This window comes from Nannobrachium achirus (assembly GCF_963921795.1).
Source record: "Nannobrachium achirus genome assembly, chromosome: 4".
Lineage (NCBI taxonomy): Eukaryota > Metazoa > Chordata > Actinopteri > Myctophiformes > Myctophidae > Nannobrachium > Nannobrachium achirus.
Genome location: NC_137813.1, coordinates 19,644,691 through 19,662,939, shown reverse-complemented (window position 1 = coordinate 19,662,939; position 18,249 = coordinate 19,644,691). Strand labels below are relative to the sequence as shown.

The 18,249-nt window shown below is 42.7% G+C and overlaps 2 protein-coding genes across 2 annotated transcripts; one reads left to right on the top strand and one right to left on the bottom strand.

The window, feature by feature from the left end:
* The first annotated feature begins 3,791 nt into the window (after nucleotides 1-3,791).
* LOC308283243 (fructose-bisphosphate aldolase A-like) lies at nucleotides 3,792-13,221 on the top strand. Its single transcript, XM_080723630.1, has 8 exons — nucleotides 3,792-3,846; nucleotides 4,962-5,080; nucleotides 8,121-8,387; nucleotides 9,498-9,658; nucleotides 10,205-10,288; nucleotides 10,738-10,912; nucleotides 11,612-11,811; nucleotides 12,675-13,221. The coding sequence occupies exons 2-8, from the start codon at nucleotides 4,969-4,971 to the stop codon at nucleotides 12,768-12,770; spliced, it is 1,095 nt and encodes a 364-aa protein (XP_080579756.1). The 5' UTR covers nucleotides 3,792-3,846; nucleotides 4,962-4,968; the 3' UTR covers nucleotides 12,771-13,221.
* A 2,683-nt stretch (nucleotides 13,222-15,904) lies between these two features.
* LOC308283635 (heat shock 70 kDa protein-like) lies at nucleotides 15,905-17,815 on the bottom strand (the record flags this gene model as incomplete). Its single annotated transcript, XM_080724099.1, has 1 exon — nucleotides 15,905-17,815. The coding sequence occupies one exon, from the start codon at nucleotides 17,813-17,815 to the stop codon at nucleotides 15,905-15,907; it is 1,911 nt and encodes a 636-aa protein (XP_080580225.1).
* Between the last annotated feature and the right edge of the window lie 434 nt (nucleotides 17,816-18,249).

Sequence of the window (18,249 nt, the reverse complement as noted above, 5' to 3'; positions counted from 1 at the left end):
AAACTGGGCCCTTTTTGGCACATCATGCCCTCTGTTACACCATAGCAGCTTTACAAAAACAATGGCTGAGTCAAACAATTCATGTCCACATCCTTAGGTATGACAAACCTGTATGTGGAAGAAGGGAACGCATTGGCAAACAAAGGAAGGCTGGATTGTGTTCCTGATCTCAGCCACATTTGGGGACGTGTGTGTGTGTGTGTGTGTGTGTGTGTGTGTGTGTGTGTGTGTGTGTGTGTGTGTGTGTGTGTGTGTGTGTGTGTGTGTGTGTGTGTGTGTGTGTGTGTGTGTGTGTGTGTGTGGGGGGTTATGTTTCCTTGTGTGCCCTTTGAGACTGCTGAATACAGATGAACTTGACTTGTTTATGCGTGTTTGTTGTGAGATCAAACACAGTAAGTCAAACTGAACAGGACAGTGTTGTGTGCAGTTTAGCCTGTACTTGTATGGCAAGATCACAAATTGGGGGGAAAAGTTATATACAATATGTATATATTTTTGTACCTGTTTTTAGGTTGAGATCTCCAATGTCTTTATGACAGACACAAATATGGTGCCTTCATACTCTTCTGGGTGGAATTAGTAATTTGTATCATATTGCCTGTGCGTGCATGCATGCGTTTATGTGCCTATGTATTTGTGAGAGAGACCATCCGGCCCTCTGGCTGGTTCTGGCAAAAGATTGGCTGTACAGACAGATACATCCGGATACTGATGTGATAGAGAGAGAGCAGAGATAAAGCACTGTCTGGATGTGTGTGTGTGCGTGCGTGACTCAGTAAACCATCAGGCCCTCTGGCTGGTTCTGGCAAAAAATGGCTTCCCAGCTGCCCACCACCCTACTGTACGGATCTGTGTGTGTGTGTGTGTGTGTGTGTGTGTGTGTGTGTGTGTGTGTGTGTGTGTGTGTGTGTGTGTGTGTGTGTGTGTGTGTGTGTGTGTGTGTGTGTGTGTGTGTGTGTGTGTGTGTGTGTGTGTGTGTGTGTACAATTGTAAACTACTTGTGTTTATATTTGGAAGCCTTGGCCATGTTCACAGACTAGTCGTAAGGGGTTTGCAGACGGCAGGAATTCCCAAGCCAAAAGCCAAAGCATTGGCAAAATTCTTCTCAATATCTGTGATAATAGGCAGCCGCCACATATGGAGGAGACGCTTCTTCTTGTATCCATAGACTAAGATCAGACATACTGTATCAAAGAGATTCTGAACTTGATGAGTGCATCTACCAGTATTTGTGTTCAAGATGTTTTCTTGTAAAATGTGAACATAAATAAATTATTAAATGTGTGTGTGTGTGTGTGTGTGTGTGTGTGTGTGTGTGTGTGTGTGTGTGTGTGTGTGTGTGTGTGTGTGTGTGTGTGTGTGTGTGTGTGTGTGTGTGTGTGTGTGCGTGCGAAAAAGAGAGAGAAAGATTTGCTGTCATCTGTCTGTCTATCTACCCCATCCATTCATCCATATTCCATCCGTCCATTGATCCATCCATTCGGTGCTCTCTGAATATTCTCTTTCCTTCTAATGTGTATCCCTTTGTAGCTTCGTACCCTTCTCTTCTTTCCTCAGTGGGGGATAAAAAGCATCATCCATCCCTATATGGGTGCATGCAGAGCTGCTGTGTTACGTGATGTGTGGGCTGAATGCAACTAGGGAAGGTCACAGTCTCTGGATGCCTTGTCTGGCACAAAGCACACTATTGAATTGGGCTGAATGTGAACCAGTTTGGCATGTCAAACTAAAATGTAAAACATGGCACAATTTGTTAAATAACATCCTCCTCCTGGGGGGATGAAACTATTAATTATGATAACATTGCTGTTTCAATGAATGAGAGGAAAGAGGCCGGCGCACACTCTTCAGCCACGATGCAAATAATGTATTTACCAATAGTGGTAAATAAATTATTTGCATCGTGGGTGAAGAGTGTGCGGCCTCTTTCCTCTCATTCATTGTTATCTGCGTGGTCAGCACCTCACTCACATAGGTGTGCGCTCCTCCTTATGTGCTTTCTTAACATTGCTGTTTCAAGCACAGATATCCCCTGAAGGGAATATGATAGAGGCTATATCGAAGGATGTCAGATAATGGTGATGTAATCCAGGGACGTGCAGAGAATGTTAGAGAGGCAGGGGCTGATATTTCTTTCCTTTTGGTAGAATTATCGAAAACAGCAGACCTCCAAGCTCACAACGGGTCGTGCTGCAACGCGTTGTGAGCTTGGAGGTCGGCTATTTTCAGTGTGTGATACCACACTCAACTAAGCATTATCAAGTCAATACTGGAGATGTGGCAACAGCATGGATTTCTACACAGTGAGGGCAATTCTTTCAACATAAGATGCTGCATTCAAGTTCAGGAGAGTCTGGATGGGCCTTTCTCTTGAATGCAAGAGAATGGAAAGAGGGCATTTGCATTTCTTTCACCATAGTAAAAACTGCATTCATGGTCTGGAAAGGGCACTTTTTACAGACGGAAAAAAGGGCAGGGGCTCAAGCCCACTTTCATGTCTATGTGTGCACGTGCCTGATGTAATCACATGCATAGGCAGGCCTGCAGCAGATTTACTGCATGCCGGCCATTAAACTGCAACATACATGCAGTGGTTCGGTGAATTCAAAATAAATGTCCCAAAGAATTATTTCAATTATGCTGTATAAATAAAGAAATAAACACAATTTACATAACATAAAACAATGGTTCTCAAAGTGACCCCCATGGGTCATTAAGGATTTATGATTTTGTAACACTGAGAGTGGACAAAATGTGTCCACTCCCAGAGTTTGGATTCTGGAGGGTAGATTAGGATCCCAGAGATAACAATAAATAAATAAAATCACATCAAAGTGGCTTAAATGCTATCAAACTGAGTCTCAAAAAAACGTTTGAGAACCACTGATGCAATAACATCCTGTACATTGCAAGTCCTGACTCATGACCACACCATGCAGTGATGAGTTTGTACTGTGCAGAACCACACGGTTCTGCGGCAGTCCCTGCTGTAGGCCTACTGCATCACCAGAGAGAGGCACGTATGGAACACGCATGGTGCATGTGAGAGTGGTCACGTACAGCAGCAGCATCACTCACACACACCCTGCTACCTCCCCGTTATGCGTGCTCGCTTTTGCCAACGGGTTTGAGGCCCTAAGTTAGATGCAGAATAGATATTCTTAGGGCTTAACTCAAACGTTTGCTTCTGGCCGTTCTGGAGGTCCCTGGAACACACAATATTTTGAGGTGGGGGTCCGCGGCCAAATACATATCATTGTAGGGGTCCTTGACATGACAAAGTTTGAGAATCACTGATAGGCTATAGCAAGTTCAGCAACATTTTTTCAGAAAATTGTTAGATTTAGAATACGTTTGTAGTGCTAGGACCCCCAAAATAATGTATTATTTTGTAGTGGTACACGGACCCCCATCCATAGAGGAGGTAATGTATAAGCCCCAATCTCATATATTTTGTTCCAGGGACCCACAGAAGCAAAGATTAGAGTTATAAATGTTCACTCAAAATGAGGGTCTATTCTGCATCTAGCTTAAGGCTCAGACACGTTGGAAACCGCCAGGTCGCCTTCGTTATAGGTTGGAAGACGCCCTTTACCCGGCCGGACACGCCCCTTTACCAGCAGGCCGACCAACCGCCGTGGAGCCAAACCGAACGAGCGTCTCTGATTGGAGGAAGTGGCGCGTCGGTCGCGTTTTGATTGGAGGAGCGACAGTGCTGTCCCTCTACGGGTTGACATCATTTACAGCGTCCATCCTCTCTTCGGTCTTGTCTCTGACATTTCCATCAGACGCAACAGTGTCCCTTCCTCCTCTTCCATCGCCTGCTTGTTCCCTCGCTCGAATTTGGTAAGTTTACAATAATTGTCATCTCGTGATCTTGAAAGTAATTGGTTTCAAGTTGAAACCAATTATAGCCTGCGTTTAGAAGGAGCTTGAATATTATTTTATAAAATGCATTATATGACGACAATCAAGGGTCTATATTATTTAGAGATTTATTCATATTAGAAGTTACGCAAAGAAGATACACGAAAGGCTATACATAAATAAGTAAGAGTGATCAGTGATGGGTGATGAAAAAACATGAACAAAACTTGAGTAAATCGCACAAGCATGTGTTGCTTGTCAAAAATGAAAAGATAGATCTACAATGTTACCCTCACCCTAACCTTAACCTCCGTGGAGTGAGTCGCTAACCCTCCAGTCGAAATGATGGGCGTTCGCAAAAGCGAGATTTCCCAGCTTTGGTGTACTGTGGAAGCTGGGTAAATTTCCTTTTCGGGTAGCGACACCGTCGTACTACGCTGTATAAACGAGGCTTAAAATGCGTGACGAGCCGACCTCTATGCATCCGGTACCTCCCAGTGCAATACAATACAAGGTCATTCAGAATGATGAAAAACAAACGCGGAAGTGCCAACATATTAGTTCATAATAATAACAGTAAAAGCGCTATTTGTGAAACGCACGAAACGCCGCGTGAATAAAAAAATAAATAAACTGGTCGAGGACATTTTGTACTCTGCGATCAATCCCCATCCATGATGATGCCAAAGCCAGACATGGTTCACTCACACGCACGACCCTGCAGGAATTGCGCACTTACTGTAACACTGCTACATCATAGACTAACTCTCCCCCAAAGTGAGTTATTATTATGATAATTATTGTTATGATTCCTTTTTAAATGAAATGGAAGGATCTTGTTGGTTTTGAGCATATGATGCAACAGGCAGGAAGTTAACTGAGTCATATTCATGGAGTGTCTGTCTGTGTAATAACGGTGTCTTATGCAAATATTACAGTGCTTTACTGAAGCCATTCAACCCGCACCATTTTGCATGTGATTATCATGTTAAAATCACTTTAATAGGACTGTACCTGTTCCAGTAACATCAGTATCATCATCATCTCTCTCTCTCTCTCTCTCTCTCTCTCTCTCTCTCTCTCTCTCTCTCCAGAATCAAGATGACTCACGCCTACCCTTTCCTGTCCACTGAGCAGAAGAAGGAGCTCAGTGACATTGCCCTGAGGATCGTAGCAAATGGAAGGGGCATCCTGGCCGCAGATGAATCCACAGGTAGGATGGGCTTTTCTCACAACAGTGTAATACAGTGTATTACATAATTGTAAGGGGGGGAGTGTTTTATTGTACCACCAGGGGCTCTCAAACATTTTTAGGCTGTGACCCCCAAAAATAAGAAATATATGAACTGGGGACCCCCACCCTGACAAGCACTTGGACTTGTAGGTATTATATTTAATGTAACTCGGTCCACAGATAAATGTTGTGAAAATAGCAGATCTACATGCTCACAACGCCTCGCAGTGTAGATCTGCTATTTTCACAATGTTTGCCTCTTGCTTACTTAATATTTGACCGTTTGGCCAGTTTGTTGTTTTCTTGAAAGTCGTTCAATTGTCACTTTATAAATGTGCAGATATACACTTATGTATTTTTGTTTACATAAGTTTTTTTTAAATTAAAGCTATACTGTGTAAGATGCTCAACTAGTGGTCAGTAGCCCTATAGCAAACCGCGGTCGCGTCCGCGTCTTTCGGCCATTTTTCGTACCTTCACACCCCCGCGTCTGCCTCCACAACGCCGAGAGCTATCTTTAGAGGGGTCCCTGGTTCCTGTGCGTTCAGGCATTCCGGAGAAACGGACTACTTCACCCTGCCTGGTAGGCGAGATTACCTTTTGAGTAAAGAGACACACGGGCGACTACAAATATGGCCGCCATAGCGACCCCACTTCAAGATGCGCTGTGATTGGCCGGCAGTGTATAACCCTCGCTGTGATTGGCCGGTAGTGTGATGACGCAATTTTTCGGTCCCCGGTAGGGATCATAGAAAACATATAAAGAGAAGGCTTTAGAAGCTGAAAATAACGGAGTGGGGGTTCTAAAACTTTAGCGATTTAACAGTTTTAAGATTTGTTTTATAAAAAAAGTTACATGGTATAACTTTAAGCTAATCATCTGGGGACCCCACAACATGATTTGGGAACCACTGGTATACACTGATCTGTGTACCTAAAATACCATTGATCATCATCATCATCATCATCATCACCTTTATTTAAACTCAGGAGTACAGTTGAGAGGCAAGCCCTCATCTTCAACGTAGCCGAGGTTACAATAATAGACACAATCCAAATACATTACAGATCGACAAGGAATGTGAATCAGAGAGTACAATTACAAAATAAAAGAACATAAACGGTATCTAAAACAAGTCATTCCAGGAAGTTGGGCCGCTGACAGAGAAAGCTGCTTTGACAGTTGACAGTCACTATTCACTACACTACAGTATGTCAAACACAACAAGCCATAGTAATCATGTTCAATCTTGAATTGGATTATGGCTGTTTTGAATTGGATTATGGATTAGATGCAGAGAGTAAAATCAATGTAATTGTGGAATTATCATAGTGGATATGAGTAATCCGACAGATTATGATTCTGAGCTGGTATTATGTAATAGATTACATTGTGACACACACACACACACACACACACACACACACACACACACACACACACACACACACAGTTTAGTGACAATGTGACATCTGAATTCATGCCCTCCTGTTACCATAGTGATGTGCCTGGCCTTTCCCACAGGTCATACTGGCCTGCAACATGTTGGTACAACACCCAGCCGGCTCTACAAAACACTAAACACTTCAGCCCAGTGCATAGTTGTCACACAACGCCGCGGTGACATGCACAGAAAATGGCAGACCTACAAGCTCACAGCGTGTTGGGTTGTAACCTGTGAACGCATTAAACCTTGAATGTCCAGCCATAAATACAAATCCAGTCCACAATATGGATTATGGAGCTTTGTAGTTCAAGTGGGCAAGGAAGTCAAGCTGGTCCCACACTCATACACCCTTCAATCACAAACGGACACAATCCTACTGATTCAATTCATGCAGTTTATTTAAGCAGACATTTAAACTCCATCCACCTCCCCAGCTACTTCCTGTAAGAGCATTTAGGATCAGAATTAACTTTATTGTCACATCATTTGATTACAGGTGTAAAAGAGTGTGTGGAAATAGATTTTGTGCAAGCTCTCAACATTGCTGTTAAGAGAAGAGTTAGAATAAGGAACAAGAGAGAATGGAATTAAAGTAACAGGAAGACACAGACAAATCAAATACATGATTTGATTTGACAGCGCCTTCCTGTTATTTGGTGATTTTCTCTTAGTCGATATTTATTGTACTGTATCATGTTCTTTTCATTTCTGTGTATCTTTAGGTTATATCCTATGAGGGGCTCCAGGGCTCCAGAGTGCCACCATTGTGACTAGCTAGCTAGACTAGCTTATTCATTTATTATTAATGTAGGTAGGGTAACAGGTTAATTTTACGTACACTGGATCAGATACACCTTGACAATTAAAACAGCATCGTTGGGTATGTTCATGCTCTCTAAACAACCCACTGTCAGTGCTCTTGCTTTGACGTGTACAACTATAGCAGCCACAAGCCGCTGTAATAAATGTGTGTTGCACTATAAACACAACATGCAGTACCACAACAACCAGTCGCCTACATAAGCCATGATTTTGCTTCCCAACAGATCTTGGCACACGGCTCAATAATGTCAGAAAGTCTTAAACTTTGCTATCTACATTTATTATTGTTTAAAAGCATTTACATAATGTGTTAAGAACTTACCATTGTATGGGTGGTAGACAAAAGAAAAAGTGAAAAATGTAAATGCTGGTGAAGGTGGTGTACCTACTGTAAATGAAAAGTTTAGGCACTGTGCAACCAATGTAAAAACACAGCCTGGAGCCCTGGATTCATATGTTCGTGTTCATGCAATAACTGTGTGTTTTTTAGTCTCTGCTTTGGTGGGGGGTTGTGATCTCAGAATCTGTGTCATGCTTTTGTAGATTGTTCCGGTCACAGGAGAAGTGCCACACAGCCAAATACAATGCAATATCATTGCAATAGTTTTTATTTTTGACCATAGTGTCTGACTGAATCACAAATACACATACCGGTACACTTTAACATTAATCAGGGATTCGGTGTCCTGTAACGATTCTGTCATTTTAATGGGTTAAAACCCAATCCCCTTCCCCTTTGTCATATCCAGGCAGCGTGGCCAAGCGCTTCCAGGGCATCAATGCCGAGAACACGGAGGAGAACCGGAGGCTGTACCGCCAGCTCCTCTTCACCGCCGACGACCGCGTGAAGCCCTGCATCGGAGGCGTCATCTTCTTCCACGAGACCCTCTACCAGAAGACCGACGATGGCAAGACCTTCCCCCAGCTCATCAAGGAGAGGGGACAGGTTGTGGGCATCAAGGTGGACAAGGGCGTGGTGCCCCTGGCCGGTACCAACGGCGAGACCACCACCCAGGGTGAGACAAACAGACACGCCTGGACGTTGTTAAAAGCAATTAAGCCCTATATCGTCGTTGTCGGGTGGAAACCTTGTATGTCTAAAACCGTTCATCATTTAAAAAACAATTTAAAAACGATTTAAACTTGTGTGTGATGCGTTGTGTGCTTGTAGATCGTCTATTTTCACTAATTTGAGCAATGGTCTTTTGTGATAAAGCAGGGCTTTATACTTTACCAAAAAACAAACAAATTTGAAACTTGGAGATATGAGGTTTTTGCCCGACAGAGACTATATACTTCATCACATGATGATATTCTGCATTTCGGACAGAATTTGCTTTCTCCATGTACGTGGGAATAATCACTGTTGGTCAATTATATAGTGTATCAAGACCATCCACACTTTATTTAAAATGTGAACAGGGGAGATTCAAAACATAAAATGTGGCGCGGATATAAAACATTGACATAGCGTTGAGCTGTTTATGATTCATTGGGGTCCTAGCTTTTTGAACCCATTTTTTCTTTCATTCCTATGGAAAGGTTCCTACTGTATTAGCTGTAAAAAGCTTTAACTTGTTATTTATCCCCATTTATTCTTTGTATACATGTGGCATTGCCGACATGTTGAGTAGAAATTGTAAAATTCAATTAAATCGTACGTTAAGATGTAAAATATCCAAAGTCCAAACTGTTAGCTAACAAGCCAACGTATAGCTTAACTATATCAGTACTGTCAATTAGTGTTAGTTATTCAAATGATGTCTTCAGCCACTTCCATTAGATGTTATATTAATATTTTCCATTTTAACCTCTCATACATATCCTGTATATCCTTTCATGGTCCCGCTGGTGCCATTAAACTGTTTACACTGGGAGTGCATTGCTGTAATAGAAGTTGGCTTCTCTTTGCAGTCGTGCTTCTAGACTCTAGACTAGTGTTTAGTATATCTTCCCATATTTGACAAAGTTACAAATCATGGCTGTTTTGTAACCTTGCATTTCCTTCTACATGTTTTCTCCCTCGCTCCTTTGCTTCTTGCTTCATTCATCTCATTCTCTCTCTTTTGTGTTTTAAACCCACTTCCACATTCTTTCTCTTGTTCTCTTTTCTGTCTCTCCTTCAGGTCTGGATGGACTGTATGAGCGCTGTGCCCAGTACAAGAAGGATGGCGCTGACTTTGCCAAGTGGCGCTGTGTACTAAAGATCACACAAAACACCCCATCTCAACTGGCTATCTTAGAGAACGCCAACGTCCTGGCACGCTATGCCAGCATCTGCCAGATGGTTAGACACACACATATGCACTACTGATTACTGAGTCTAAGCTATGGAATGATATGGAATTGATTAGATAGTGATAGTAGCTTTCCCAACCATGATGATAATGCTACAGGAACTGCCCAGAAACACATACTACCGATTATGATTCTAAGCAAGTGATATGTAATAGGTGACATTGTGAAAATAGCTTTCCCAATCGTTTTGGCAACAGGAACTGCAAAGACACATACACAATGCCAAAATGGTGACACAAAAATGACACACAATGGTGACATACATATGTATGAATGTGTGCTTTCTTCGCTTTTGCTTAAAAGACAAAACCTAAGACCATATAGTTTATATAGCATAAGCATTATATAAATAGTGATGTAACACCAAGCAGGGGTTATGTAACCCACAGCATTGTTGGCTCAGTGGCCCAACCGCTATTCTGCCAAGCAATTGGTACACCATGCACGCCCCCCACCAACCCCTCGCCAGAAGCAAAATGTCTGTTGTCATGACGCTGGTTGCCATGTTCTGTCCCCCCCCCCCCCCCCCCCTCAGCATGGCATCGTTCCCATCGTTGAGCCAGAGATCCTGCCTGACGGCGACCATGACCTGAAGCGTTGCCAGTATGTGACTGAGAAGGTGAGTGATGGTGTGGGAAACTGGACCATGAAAGTTCTGCAGCATAATAGCTGGGGGGGGGGGGGGGGGGTACTGCCCGATCCATCTGCTCACTGTTGAGTTGAGTTAGAGGTGTTTTTAAGAATTAGGATCACGTCTCTTGATTTATTTCGTTTTCAGGGCTGCAACTATCAATTCTGGTCAGGGATTAACGAATATGTACTGTATATAAAAAAAAAATTATTAACAAAGCGACATGAAAAAACTAAAAAGTCAAATATTTGTTCTATAATGCCCTATTTTATACGTCATTGTAAAAAGGAAAAATAGCTAAAATAGCTATTCTTTAAAACATATATTTTTTAACTATTCTTTTTTTGTGTCTGCACGTCTCTCTCGCTCCATGCATTAATTAGATAATTGCCTTTTTGCCTCTTTCTGACTCTCCCCCCAACACCGCCCTGTACCAGGTGTTGGCAGCAGTGTACAAGGCCCTGTCGGACCACCATGTGTACCTGGAGGGCACACTGCTCAAACCCAACATGGTGACGGCCGGACACTCCTGCCCCAAGAAGTTCAGCTCCCAGGAGATCGCCATGGCGACTGTCACCGCTCTGCGCCGCACCGTGCCCCCCGCTGTGCCTGGTAAGATGGATGGATGGATCAAATATTGTGAGAAATCATGGTCAAAAACTAAAAGATGACAACGGCAAAGCAGGGGGGGGGGGGGGGGGCGGGGGGGGTTTACAGGACACACAAAGCTATATTCTAATACTTCCTACGGTTAATATGAGCATCAAATCGATATTTTAAATGTTTTATTAGCACATGCATTCCATACATACATGCATCCCATACATTAAGATGGTTGTGATGGAGAATGAATGAGAGTCCGAAATATCAGAAATGCCGTACAAAGTTTACACATGTAAAATAGACTATTTGTATTATATCCATTCATAACAGATACAGATTCTTTTGGCAGGAACTGTGTCTGTTTTGCGGAGATAATAAGGATAAATTGCCATGTCTTTTTGTGTTTTTTAATAACCAGCCAGGATGTCCGGAGACTCCGAGAGTATTATATTTTCTGCCTTTTTTGATAAAAAAAAGACAAAAACCAGCCAAACAGACAATTACCGGTCTAACATAATCTCTTGGATGGATGTAGATAGAGATTGATAAAGTACAACACTGACACACAGTACAACACGCTGAACACTGTCATCCAGCATGCAGTGTGTGCTCATAGACAGTATTGTTTACCTTCATGCATTCATTACAGTCATATACACACAATCGAATGGTTAAGCATTGACCTCCCATTCTCCCTCCTTCCCCCAGGCGTGACCTTCCTCTCCGGAGGTCAGAGTGAGGAGGAAGCCAGCATCAACCTCAGCGCCATCAACCAGTGTCCCCTGCACAGGCCCTGGGCCCTCACCTTCTCCTACGGCCGTGCGTTGCAGGCCTCCGCACTCAAGGCCTGGGGCGGCAAGAAGGAGAATGGAAAGGCATGCCAGGAGGAGTACATCAAGAGGGCGCTGGTGAGTACAGAATGGGTTAGGAATGACGGGGGGCAGGGACAACGAGGTCAGAAGGTCAGGAGTTTATTCCTGCCGTGCCAGGGGTTCACTGTGGAGGCCAGTAGACTCTTCATCCAACTCTAAAGAACAATCAGTGATGTTTCAGAGTAATGATAGAAGTCGTTGGGTATGAGCATGACGATAAATAGTTTTTTTGGAGGGGGAAAGGAGCACAGCAAGTTAGGGAACGAGGTTCGGGCGGACACAGGAGAATGTACCGCCCTGTTCAACTGCCCAGATTTGATTTCTGTCTGTAACATGAATACCACACAACTCTACTAGAGCTAGGTGTCATATTTACCATTAAGCTATGCAATTTTAGAAGTTATGCTTTAATGTTACACAGTTAATGTATGATAAGTAAGTATGAGAAAGGTTTTTAGTTTATTTAGATCCTCATCAACATTAAATGAAAACATTTCACATTGAAATTCAACATTTCATTCTTATTGATCTAAAAGTGAATAAGAAATGATACACTCTGTCAACAGCCAAATAACAAGAGGAAGCAAATGCTAGTGACTTCTGTCTCTGCAAAGACAAATAGCTAGTGACTTCTGTCTCAGCAAAGTCATAACTAATTGTCCTAATTTCTCATATTTAATCTCTTAAAGGCTAGTCCATTCCAAAGATTTGCAACTCAACCCGCTGCAACTGTTTGCAACGGTCTGAATTGACCCGTTGCATGTCAGCACAGTTTGGGGATTCTGTGCAAGTGGTTGCAATTTGCAACAGGTTCATTGGTGTGGACTAGGCTTTACACATCTTGCTTCCTTTCTATCTTTTCCTTCCTCATCTGTTTCTTTCTTCTTCTTTCTCCACAGAATAACCACGAGGCTGCCCTCGGCAAGTACGTGTCCAAAGGAGACCACGGCGCGGCTGGTGGCGACTCTCTCTTTGTGGCTAACCACGCCTACTAAATGTTGCCCCGACACTGTTCTACTGCTCACCTCGCCCTCATTCCACCACACAGTTCGACAACCTCCGACATTCCCGTACCCAACGTGCATGCGGTTATTTCTATTAATTTTCACTCCCTGGCCCAGCACTTTTGTTTTAGTTTGAACATGTGATGTCACTTTATTTCATAGTTGAATGTGTTTTTTTGAATTTGTCACTCCAAGTGAGAGAGAAGCTCTTTATTAGGAGCTCCCTTAATGCTGCCTGCTCATAAGCCCGACCTGCCCTTCTGGGTTCTGTGATTTTGTGACATGGTCTTTAAGAGTCCCTAAGTACATTAAATGTGCCTTCATCTCTCGACTGAACCATCTGCTGGAGAAAAACCTTCTAGAGTATATATTATAATCAAATTGTTAACCTATTACAGTATATACACTGGATAAAGAATTAAATCGAACCTATTCACCATGATTGATGTCTCTTTGTGGTATGTGTCTAATTTGTGAAAATGTATTTAAAACTACAGCACATGTCCAAACGTCAAGTCAAAATAATCCATTCATCGGCAATGTTTCGGAGCCTGATTATAACCCAGACTACTATTTTAATCATTGAGGCCATAGCTCACTATGGTGATCCAATGTGATGAAACAGTTGACATCATGTCATCAGCTAAGATTGATTCAGAATCAGAGTGCAATTTCCTTTTATTTGTGGGGCTGTGAGGTTGGTTTGGTACGTTAACTGAATAATGCCAGTATTAAGAAATATTTACACAGTACGCTCAAAATAAAAAGGAAAAGATATGGATAAAATGGAGAATATGAGCTTCTACATTGTGCAATACTGAAAGTGGCCAGACTGATATGGTCAGTTCCCCCCCCCCCCCCACCTTCATAATGTACGTAGCTTGTCCACAGTCAGAAAATGTGACCTGTGGTCTTAGAGCTCTGACTGGTCCACTCAGAGGAAAACAGGTTTGGGAGAGAAGAACACTGTTCTATACAGATAGCCTGGAATCCAAATGGAGGCTTTTGCTGTCTTTTAACATCTGTCTCAACTGCTTGATATCAGGACCTGGAAATGAGGATTGTTATTTTAAGATGTTTTGGGGCTTTTATGCCTTTATTTATAGGACATTAGACAGGAAATAGAGAGAGAGATGGGGAGTGACACGCAGCAAAGGTAGTCAGGATCGTGAATCGAACCGGCTAGTAGCGGCTACACTGAGCCTATGTTGTATCATGTGGCTGGACCGGTAGGCCAGTAGGCGCAGAAGGAGGGTTTTTCACACCACCAGAACCAATGCCTCTTGTACTGTGTGTACACCTACACAACAACTGAATGCTCTGTTGACTCACTTTGAAAGACTTGGTTTACATAAAATGCACAGCACAGCTCAAGAACTCTTTCTCACAGATCTATCCCTCCATCTAGTGTTGACACTGAAAATTACTGCAGCAATGTTGTGTATAAACTTGTATTTGCACTGGTAAATGGTAAATGGACTGCATTTATATAGCACCTTTCTCCAAAGCACTTTACAATGTTTCTCACATTCACACACAGATGGTGGAGGAAACCATGCAAGGCACCAACTTGCTCATCGGGAGCAGTTAGGGGTTCAGTGTCTTGCTCAAGAACACTTCAAAACATAGCCAGGAGGAGTTGGAAATCGAGCCTGGAACCTCCATATTCCGGATTATGAAGCTCTAACTCCTCAGCAAAAGCTACTGTCACCCTCTGGTATAACAGACTTATTTGAATTTCAAAAGAATGGTAAACTAATCATGTGATTTGAAATCAGATTTTACCTCAGTTTTAGAGTATTTTGAAATGTTAGGTTGCTAGGCTCTCGTGTGTTTTCTCCACATTTATCATGGAAGAAAACCTCAGTGAAAAGGATTCTAGTTCTTTTGAGCCTTCAGGAAAATAATAATAAATAATAAGTGTTATTGCCCCTATACAATGCTCATATCACCATTAATGTAAATGTGATCAGCTTGATCCAATAGTTTTCATTAAAGCAATGGAGATACATTTATCACAGTGTGTTTGAGGTAGAAAGGTGTGTGTGCTACTGCAAAGAAAGGAATGGGAAACTGCCTTGAAAAGGTTTATCTATGTTCAGTGCAGGAGGGTGAAAGTGAAAAGAGTAAATCTACAAGCAATGTAACTGTAATGTAATGTTTGCTTCAGAACTAATTGGAAGTGGTGGTTCTGGCAAGCCAAAATGTAGAATATCTTGGTACTGTGGTGACACTTCAATGACACTTTTAGCCACAAGATGGCAGTGTTATACAGCGTATTAGCTGAAAACACTCAACTGTTAAGCCCTTTGCACACAGGCGCGTTTAACCGCACGGATAAAACGGACAATATAATTTTTTGAAAAGAAAACAATGATTCTCTATGACCTCATGCACACCGGCTCCGAATTAGCCGTGCGACGAGTGGCTGCCGCCGTGCGTTTTTTTCTCGATCGAAACCAGTTCGATTTGTGCGTCTTGTCGCATGCGGTAAAAAACTCATCACTCCTTTTATGACTCCTTTTTGGATCCGCAGCGCCGATTCCGCACAGCCTTGCACACCAAATCCAATGCGTTTTATTCATGCCGCAAACGCAAAAAACGCAACTGTCCTGTGTGCAAAGGGCTTTACTCAGGGCCTTTGGTCAGTGCCCAGAATATCACTTATAGCACTTTTAATGTTGAAGGACTCAAGTTGGGTTTCAGATGTTTTCCAAACAAAGAAAATGTCTTCAATGTGCCTACCTCCAATGTATGATTAAGTTAAAATATTACAGTGACATCATGCATCAAAAGCTTCATTCTCATCTCTTATTGTTCTAAATTCTGGGGCTTTTAACTAATGTGAATAACTCAGGACATCATTATAATATTATTATTTTTTATTTAAAATATAAAAAGCATCAGAAATATTCAATTTGACATTTTAATATACTCCACTATATACATATACATACAGCATATATACAAAATAATCGACAGTGAATGTTCATGTTCAACAACATACAATATGGGCAACCAACCACTCATTGTCAGATATTAAGTGCAGGTACAGTAGGCATTCCATCATTTTTCAATTACATTTTTAAGTTTTAAATGTATTTTTAAGTTCATAATGACTAATTTTAGTCAACCTCCTCAATGGTTGGGCCCTGGGAGTTGCCTTGTGCCTGCGGTCTGCCTGCTGGCATTCCTCCCTGATACAACTTGCTGATGATGGGACCACACACTTTCTCCAGCTCTTTCTGCTGATGCTGATATTCCTCTTTATCAGCCAACTGGTTGTTCTCCAGCCAGGCTATGGCCTGATCACACTGCTCAATGACCTTCTTCTGGTCCTCTTCACTGATCTTCCCCTTCACGTTGTCATCCTGCACACTGCTCTTCATGTTGAAGGCGTAGGATTCCAGGGAGTTCTTGGCAGCGATCTTTTCCCTCTGAAGGTCGTCTTCAACTTTGTATTTGTCAGCATCCTGCACCATCTTCTCGATCTCTTCTTTGCTGAGCCGGCCCTTATCGTTGGTAATGGTGATTTTGTTCTCTTTGCCTGTGCTTTTATCCACTGCAGACACTTTCAAGATGCCATTGGCATCGATGTCAAAGGTGACCTCGATCTGAGGAACCCCTCTAGGAGCAGGTGGGATTCCTGACAGCTCAAACTTGCCCAGCAGATTGTTGTCCTTGGTCATGGCTCTCTCTCCTTCATACACCTGGATGAGGACCCCAGGCTGGTTGTCAGAGTAAGTGCTGAAGGTCTGAGTTTGTTTAGTGGGGATGGTGGTGTTCCGTTTAATAAGGGCTGTCATGACTCCTCCAGCTGTCTCAAGGCCTAGGGACAGAGGTGCCACATCCAGCAGCAACAGGTCTTGAACGTTTCCTGATGTATCGCCTGACAGAATGGCAGCCTGGACGGCAGCTCCATAAGCCACCGCCTCATCTGGGTTGATACTCTTGTTCAGCTCCCTGCCGTTGAAGAAATCCTGCAGGAGTTTCTGGATTTTGGGGATTCTGGTGGAGCCTCCAACCAAGACAATGTCATTAATGTGTGCCTTGTCCATTTTGGCATCTCTAAGGGCTTTTTCCACAGGCTCTAATGTTCCCCTGAAGAGGTCAGAGCACATCTCCTCAAAGCGAGCCCTGGTGATGGAGGTGTAGAAGTCAGTGCCCTCAAAAAGAGAGTCAATCTCAATGCTAGCCTGAGAGCTAGAGGACAGGGTTCTCTTAGCCCTCTCACAAGCTGTGCGCAACCTCCTCAGAGCTCTCTTGTTTTGGCTGATGTCCTTCTTGTATTTCCTCTTGAACTCCTCCACAAAGTGGTTGACCATGCGATTGTCAAAGTCCTCCCCACCCAGGTGAGTGTCTCCAGCTGTAGCCTTCACCTCAAAGATGCCGTCCTCAATCGTCAGGATGGACACGTCGAAGGTGCCCCCACCCAGGTCAAAGATTAGGACGTTGCGTTCTGCTGACTTGCCTTTGTCTAGTCCGTAGGCGATGGCGGCTGCAGTCGGCTCGTTGATTATTCTCAGTATATTCAGCCCTGCAATGGTGCCAGCATCCTTTGTAGCCTGCCTCTGTGAGTCGTTGAAGTAAGCTGGGACTGTGATGACAGCATTGTTCACCTTCTGGCCCAGGTAGGCCTCAGCAGTCTCTTTCATCTTTACCAGGACCATGGAGGAGATCTCCTCTGGGTTGAAGCATTTGTTCTCCCCCTTGTATTCCACCTGAACTTTGGGCTTTCCTCCATCACTCACCAGCTTAAAGGGCCAGTGCTTCATGTCTGACTGCACCACATCATCATCAAACTTTCGGCCAATCAGTCTCTTGGCGTCAAATACAGTGTTGGAGGGGTTCATAGCCACCTGGTTCTTGGCTGCGTCTCCAATGAGTCTCTCAGTGTCTGTGAAAGCCACATAGCTGGGGGTGGTCCTGTTGCCCTGGTCATTGGCAATGATTTCTACTTTGCCATGCTGGTAAACCCCCACACAGGAGTAGGTGGTTCCCAGGTCAATGCCAATAGCAACACCTTTTGCACACATTTTGAATAATACCTAGAAAAAAACAAAGGGAATATTAGAAACATGAAACCATTCAAACAATGTTGTCTTAATTATGTGTAATAAATTAGTTATATTCCACTCCAGACCTACTTATATATATTATATTATATTATATTATATTATATTATAAATATTACAGTACAGAACAACATAGGCTTAATAATCATCTCTATGATTTTAATCAAATTATATGATATACATTTTAATAACCGTAAGTATTATAGTTTATTGTACAATTAAGTGATTCTAACTGTGTATTTTACCATTTTAATGTTTCAGATTATGTCTTGCAACAGTTCTATTACAATCCTCCTAAATGGCTTCCTGGAATTTCATTCACAATGAATAACTGATATGAACTGAACTGTTTATCACAATGCTGTAAATTAAATCAAATTATTACTTTCCCGGTA